At 34.4% G+C, this 7,722-nt stretch overlaps 1 protein-coding gene and 1 long non-coding RNA gene across 22 annotated transcripts in view; one reads left to right on the forward strand and one right to left on the reverse strand.

Moving 5' to 3' along the window:
• The window catches only part of LOC139362288 (uncharacterized), a 37,386-nt gene extending 31,609 nt beyond the window's left edge, over positions 1-5,777 (reverse strand). Inside the window, exon 1 of one of the 2 annotated variants that reach the window (XR_011620855.1) lies at positions 3,412-5,777. This is a non-coding gene — a long non-coding RNA (uncharacterized lncRNA). The remainder of the gene's footprint in view (positions 1-3,411) is intronic. The other variant, XR_011620854.1, reaches the window with a different exon arrangement.
• Positions 1-7,722, forward strand: part of MARCHF1 (membrane associated ring-CH-type finger 1) — an 833,115-nt gene that overhangs the window by 652,694 nt on the left and 172,699 nt on the right. For 17 of the 20 annotated variants that reach the window (XM_071092868.1, XM_071092866.1, XM_071092864.1 and 14 more), the window contains one exon: positions 6,316-6,366. In XM_071092868.1, the coding sequence (XP_070948969.1) occupies positions 6,316-6,366 (51 nt within the window). Of the gene's footprint in view, positions 1-6,315; positions 6,367-6,918; positions 6,950-7,722 lie in introns of all 20 variants that reach the window. The other 3 variants (XM_071092874.1, XM_011752940.2, XM_011752941.3) reach the window with 1 other exon arrangement.

Consider the following 7,722-nt stretch of genomic DNA (forward strand, 5'->3'; position numbering starts at 1 on the left):
TTCTCAGGTATTTTTTTATGTATATGTTCTTTAAGATCATTCTTCTTTAAGGTAATTTTATCTATCTCCATTCTTCTCCAGAAAACAAGAAATAAATTCTGTTGGAAATTTAATTGTAGCTACATTCTATTCATATGTCAATTTGTAGTGGGTTTATATATTAGAAAATTATCTTCCCATCAAAGTATAGTACTTTATTTGTTCTGATCACAATTTATACTCCTCAGTAATATTTTGTAGAATATATTTTCGAATAAAATTTCATGTCCTTGTTAAGTTTTCCTAAGTGTTTTACAGTTTTTGTTTTTGTTATTACATTTCTAGATATTTATTGCTAAGAGAAAGCTGTTGATTTCATAGCGTTTCCATTAGGGTAGACACAGTATTATAATAAATAAATCAAAAATGTAATGGCTCACAAGAAATACACTATTTTTTTCTCTCTGATGATGGTTTAGAGTATATACTCCAAGTTGGCAGAAGGCTTTTCATTATATGGTCACTCAAAGACCCACAAGAATTCAGCTCTACCTTCTTTGATATGTGGCTTCCTGCCTTGCCCTGATAGTGTCCATCCCAGCATAGAGCAGTAGGAAAAAAGCATGTAAGAAATTGTATGGGAGATTCATGTGACAGGCAGGAAATTGACAGTTGTTAGTTCTGGTCACATCTCATTGGAAGGAATTTGACCTTAGGCAACCTACAACCAAAGGAAGGCTGGGAGATATAATGCCACTGTGAAGGCATATATTCAGTTATTATTCCATTAATGCATAAGCAAAAGACAATGGATTTTAGGAAACCTAGTAGACTCTGCCATGGTATAATTGTCCTATATCTAACTACTCTACTAAAGTCTAATTAACTGTAGCAGTTTTGATTCTTAACCAGAGACACTTGGGATTTCTAAGATATTATGTCATTAATAAGAAAGGATTGTTTTATTGCTTCTTTTTCAATACTTTTTCCACAAAGTTTTCCATTTCCTTGTTGTATTTGCTAAAAACTCTAAGACAAGTTGAATAATAATAGCAAGAAGCTCTAACAGATGTTCTTCAATTTTTATAGTTTCTGTATTTTAACATTTAGAATTATATTTTGTATTTTTTTAGAATATTGTCTTTGTTACTACAAGGGGTTTCCTTCAATTCTTTTTTTACTTAGAGCTTACGTTAGAATAAGACTGCCAGAGTTTGTCAAATATCTTTTCAGAATTTAATTATAAAATCATAATGTTTGTCTCTTTCAATGTATTAATCTAATAGATTATGTTGACAGGTGTCCTGAGTTTTTAAAACCTGAAATAGATAAATTCTATTTATTCTATTCTTTGGTAATTTTAGTGATACACTGCTCATGTATCAAAGATATATGCTACTATTGAAATATACATTATTTTTAAAGATTTTCTGCATCTGTAGTTCCAAATGAGATTGGAGCACAATTTTCTTTTTCTTTCTTCCCCGCCCCCCGCCCCCCACTTTTTTTTTCCTACTGTTTTTTTTTTTTTGGGGGGGCTGGGTAGGGAGTACTATCTTAACACATCTGAAGTTTCATATATGCCATGTTAATAATATGGATTAGGGAAATTTATGTTTCTGTGACAATAATAGTATACATAATATTGGAATTATGTGTTCTTTAAAGTAAAATACAGCTTAGTTGTAAAATCAGGACGTCCTTATTCATTTTAGAAGCATATAGACTTTTATTTACTTTTTGAATATTTCCTTGATTAACTACCTTATGTTTTTCTCTTTTTCTTGAACAAATTCTGGGAGTTTTTGCTTTACTGAAATATAATGTATTTCATCTAGGTTTTCATATTTGTTACAATAATGTTACATGTAGCATTCTTTTTATATAGTTTTTTGTGCCTGTGATTATGTATCATTTCTCATGTCATATTTTTTTCTCTCTTTCCCTTAATAAGTCTTATAGGAAGTTCATCTATTTTGCAATTATTTTCAAAGACTTTCTTTAAGAAAATCTTTTTATCCTTTCTCTAACTTAAATCAATTTAATTAGTTTTAGCTTTTATGTTTCTTTTATTACATTCTTGTGTTCTTTAATAATGAAAACATTTATAAACTTTTATCTGGATACAGCTTTTGCAACATTCTATAGGTTTTAATATTATATATTCTATGGCTTCTGGCTCTATTTCAGTTTTCATTCCTTTGGACCAAGTATTATATAAAAGTATCTTAAGGTGATTAAGACTTATGAGTCACTTTTCAAAATTGGATTTCTAATTGTATTGGCTCAATATTGAAAAAAAATACTCTGTAAAATCTCTACTTGGAAATATTTGTTAAAGTATTATTTAAGATCAAATAATTTTTAAATGTTTCATAGACATTAAATGTTTATCACTTAATAGGCATGAGATGTTTTATATATCTTTTAATCAAATTTTATTGCAGTATTCAATTTTCCCATGTCCTTGCTTATTTTTCGTTTACAAACAACATTGTTTAAGACTTTTCTTCTATTCCAAGTTATAATTACCCTAGCAAAAATTGCTCTACTGTCTACTTAAAAGTTTTCAGATGACCCTCCAAATTACCTTATTTTCTCCTTTCAAATACTTGGGATTTTTAACCTGAAAAAAAGGGGGAAATAAAATTGCAGAATAATATCAGATTAGTTGTCCCTGTAGGAATGTCTTAGTGTGTCTTTTTTCTGCAGAAATTTTTTTTTTCCAGGTTACCTTAAAAAACACTTTTTTAAACTTTATTATGTCCATTATGTCCCTCAGTCAATGACATAGTACACAGAAAATTTATACCTAGATTCATACATGTCCAGTCATGTTGTGTATTCTTAGGACTGATTACTTCGGTGTTTGTTTGTTTGTTTGTTTTTTGAGACAGAGTCTTGCTGTGTTGCCCAGGCTAGAGTGCAGTGGTGCGATCTCAGCTCACTGCAAGCTCTGCCTCCCGGGTTCACGCCATTCTCCTGCCTCAGCCTCCCGAGTAGCTAGGACTACAGGCGCCCGCCACCATGCCCGGCTAGTTTTTTGTATTTTTAGTAGAGACAGGTTTCACGGTGTTAGCTAGGATGATCTCGATCTCCTGACCTCATGATCCACCCACCTCCGCCTCCCAAAGTGCTGGGATTACAGGCCTGAGCCACCGCGCCCAGCCAAGACCACTTCGTTTTAAAGGAACTGTGTCACTTTCCTTAGAGTATAACATCAAAAATTCATTAAAACAAAACTTGGTAATGGTTTTCTCATTTGGTAATCGTTTTTCCTTGCTAGTAAAACGAATCCAACCATGTTTAGTAGGATAAACTTTGAAAAACAATAATAATCACAAAACAGAACTATTAATATCAGACATATTCATAGCAAACCGATGATTAGAAATTTCTTGAAAATATTAAAATATTTTCAATAAAACTTACGAAACTGGAAGTCTCTCTCCCTGTCTGTATACTGTGAATGACGTGATGAAATCCAACATTACTGCTTAATGATCCCGTCCATTCCACGCAGACTTGTTAGGAACTCTTGTTGCTTCCAACTTTGATTGACCTACAAGGTCACTATAATTTGGGTGCCAGTAAGTTATGTTAGATTTTGAGATTCTGAGACAGCTCATATTTAATCTAAGGTAAAGTAGTTAAACTGATTGTAATGAGGTATGACAACCATATTGACTAATCTGCAAAGAAGACTATGACATTGCAATAGCAATGGGACAAGCCACCCAATTAATTAGTAGCAAATTGGACAGATTGCTTTGGACGTTTTCCAAGAGAGGAAGTGCTTCTGGTGCTTTGCGTCAAAAGCAAGGCAAACCAACTTTCTTAATCCCCCTGGGCAGAGAATGATTTAACTTTAAATTTTTTAATTTTATGTGCCAGAATCAGAGGCAGAATTGAAAGATATAGAAACTAAGATATTTATGTAAAAAAAAAAAAAAAAAAAAAGAAGTGTATAGTGACCTATGTTGATCACCATGATTTTTTTAAAGAAAGCTCATTCAGTGTTTCTTATACATCTGAATTATAGTGGAAATGTCATACCTTCACAACTCATAAAATGTTTTCATTTATAACTCATTCGTTCCTTACACAGATTTCTAAGATATTATCCCCCCATTTTACAATAAGGAAATTGAAGTCCAGGAATGTCAAAAATATACTCCTGCCAGAGCTAGCACATCACCAGAGGTCTCATTGCAAGACAGTCTCTCAGTTGACATCACTGCCGGCACAGCACAGTGTACACCACTGTCCTCCCACATGTTAACTTTTCTGATGCCCTTTCCTCTCCCATGTACTGGTATAGAAACAACAGAGAACGTAGCCATGGCAAAAATGTTAACCTTTGCCTAAGTTTGTTTATTTCAATGCCTGACCTTATATTGGGAGAAAATAAAGCCAATCCATTTCAAGTTAAAAGATCCTTTGAGGTATCAAATAATCAGTCAGATGCTTTCCCCCCATTAGATTGGTGGATGCTGGCAGAGAGTGTGGAAATAATATTCTTATTATATCTCTGTGGTGAACTCACACAATTGTAAAGTGAATCTGGCCTTTCTTGTTTTATCTCAAAACACCATGAAGTCCCACTTAGTTTGAAAAATTAAGTAATCCTGTGCAAAATTAAATTTCCTATTTTGCATGATTCCTGTGGCAGCACCTTTCAATTCTAGTTCTTAATCATGTTCTCAAATGTCATGTAAATATAGAAAACGTAACAAAATAACCACTGCTACCACTATCTGCCAAAGCCTATTATATTATGTGACTCTGTCCTACACAATAATGTGTCAAAATCCTAAATTTCACTGAGAAGGAAAGATGGATTGATTTTGTTTTCTAGTCTCTAGAAGAGGAGTTGAGATGTCAGTAGAAAAGTGCCTCTGTCCATCACCAGTGGAGCTAATCAGGGAAAAATGTCTGCGGTGGCGTACACATTAATCTCCAGCTGGAGCATGGAGCTGTTATGAGGTGTAACTAACCATATCGTTGTGACTCATCTCGGTCTGTAATAACATGCTTCACAGTGACATCAGTGGTTTTATGAGATGGATGTTGCATGTAAAGGAAAAAGTACTGTTCAGCTGGAATATCTGTAAGTCTGCACATGACACAGTGACAGTTTGCAGTGAATGCAGCCACTGTTTTTCTGCAATAACACATCTGCCATATCCTGTCATCACTGTGTCTCTAAAACTGTCTCAAGTAGTCATCATGGGCAATTTCGGCCCCAAAGGTTGTTATAACAACTTAGTTCTCAAAAATGGCCTATGTCAAGTTGCATTGCAGTTGCTTACTCAGGCCCACTTTGGGGCTGAGTCCAGAAGTTTAAAAAAAAAAAAAAAAAAAAAGGAAAGAAATGGAATTCTTACATTGGTAAATTATTTCAACGACAATGTTATGTCAGATCCTTTATAAACGTTTAGTATTCAGAATTGATTCTTCTAACATTTTCCCTACAGAAGTAGAGATGTACTTTGATCTTTGATCTCTTTCTACATGTAAAATGCATAATGCTTATAAACTCTGTTTTTTCCAGTTGATTATCCACCATCATTGGCACAGTAGAAAAAGTAGCTATATAATTTTCAGGAACACAATGTCTCTGGACTTCAAATGGGAGGGCCTAACTACTTAAGGTTCATTTCTACTTTAAAATTATATGACCTTTTAAAAAACATTTCTTCAAAAGCTTTTTTCATGCCTCTTTTCTGCTAAATAAAAATTCTTTCAGAGGAAAGAACTGAGGATATAAATATTTAGAAAAGTTTTAAGTTTTAATTTGAAAATATATAACCAGAAGCATCTTAAATTTTAAAAAGTAAATGTTTTAATTTCAAAGATGTAAAATAACAAAAAATAAATAAAATGCAGTTTAGAAGAATACAAGGTGGATGTATATACCATATACCCAGCACAAAATATTTAATGATGTTGAAAACCAGAGTTTACTCAGAAGTGCGTAGTTGCAAGGGCAAAAGAGGAAATAGTAGACTACACTTTTACTGTCTAATTTTAGTTTCAAAGAATTTCAAAAATTTTTCTGGAGAAATAATTATTTCCTGGAAACAAATACTTGTAACCTGATTAATAATCAGATATTAATTGAAGCATTTTTAAAAGTACACTAATATATATTAGAGAAATATGATTTCATAAAACAAAAAAGCATTCTGTGTAAGCAATCAGTATGTGTATTAGTCAAAACAATGTAGAGAGCATTCACAAATTTCCCTGTGCTGTGATTTCTCTTCTCAGTGGTCCAGTATGGTGAAAGTGCCATACCTGCTTTTAATTAATGTTTCCAATTTTATTTTTCAGAATGAAAAATCCCCAGGGAGATCTGCAAGTCGATCAAGTAACATTTCAAAAGTAGGTGAAATGTACTCATTTTCTTGTTTTGTTGATTTCTACACTTCATGAGTTCACATAAATGTTTATGTTTAACCTGTAATTGTTATCTGTGAGCAGAACACAAATGTGATTTCTTCATGGTTTTAACTATTTTAAGCTTTTACTATGATAAAAGGACGTGATTTTACTCAAGAAAATGAGTTAGACTATTTTTTCTTTTACCATGCTGTGTGCAAGAGATAATTTGCTTCTTTCTTCCCTTCTCTTCCCTTCCCTTCCCTTCCCTTCCCTTCCTCTCCCCTTCCCTCCCCTCCCCTCCCTTCCCTTCCTCTCCCCTTCCCTCCCCTCCCCTCCCTTCCCTTACCCTCTCTTCCCTTCCCTTTCCTTCCTCCCTCCCTCTCTCCTTTCCTTCCTTCCTTCCTTCTTTCTTTCCTTCCTTCCTTCCTTCCTTCCTTCCTTCCTTCCTTCCTTCCTTCCTTCTCTTTCCTTCCCTCCTTTCTTTCTTTTCTTTTCTTTCTTTCTTTTCTTTCTTTTTCTTTTTCTTTTTCTTTTCTTTCCATGCTGATTAAGTGCACTAACTCTGGAGAATAAGGATCTGACTGTAAGTCACTGCTCTGTCGCTTCCTGCTTACATGACCCTGAGATGTTCACTTTACCTTCCTTTTTTTTTTTTTTTTTTTTTTTGAGACAGAGTCTCGCTCTGTAGCCCAGGCTGGAGTGCAGTGGCCGGATCTCAGCTCACTGCAAGCTCCACCTCCCGGGTTTACTCCATTCTCGTCTCAGCCTCCCAAGTAGCTGGGACTAGAGACGCCCGCCACCTCGCCCTGCTAGTTTTTTGTATTTTTTAGTAGAGACGGGGTTTCACCATGTTAACCAGGATGGTCTTGATCTCCTGACCTCGTGATCCGCCCGTCTCGGCCTCCCAAAGTGCTGGGATTACAGGCTTGAGCCACCGCGCCCGGCCCACTTTACCTTCCTGAGACACAGTTGCCTCTTTTATGACATAGGGGCCATGATAATATCAGTCACCTGGAAGAGGTTTTCTGAAGTGGTTATAAATTAAAACAAGGCCTTTCAAATATCTATCACCCTAGTTTCACAATGAAGAGCTTTGCCCGAACCAAAGCACTCTGTCATCTGTCTCAACTTGAATACTAATGTTGAATAAGTAATGACAAAAAAACTTGTAAACAGTACTGACAACACCTTTGTCACACCAAATACTTTTTCATGATCTGGGGGTGAAATTATATCTGCATTTCTAAACTGCTCTTTGAGTTTTACTTAATCTAGCTTGTTTATCATGTTTTAGTCTTTAATGTTTTAAGAAATAGAAAAATCAAGAGTCTAGTTTCCCTTCTATGAGTTCTTCTT

Source organism: Macaca nemestrina, chromosome 3 (genome assembly GCF_043159975.1).
Source record: "Macaca nemestrina isolate mMacNem1 chromosome 3, mMacNem.hap1, whole genome shotgun sequence".
Taxonomy (NCBI): domain Eukaryota; kingdom Metazoa; phylum Chordata; class Mammalia; order Primates; family Cercopithecidae; genus Macaca; species Macaca nemestrina.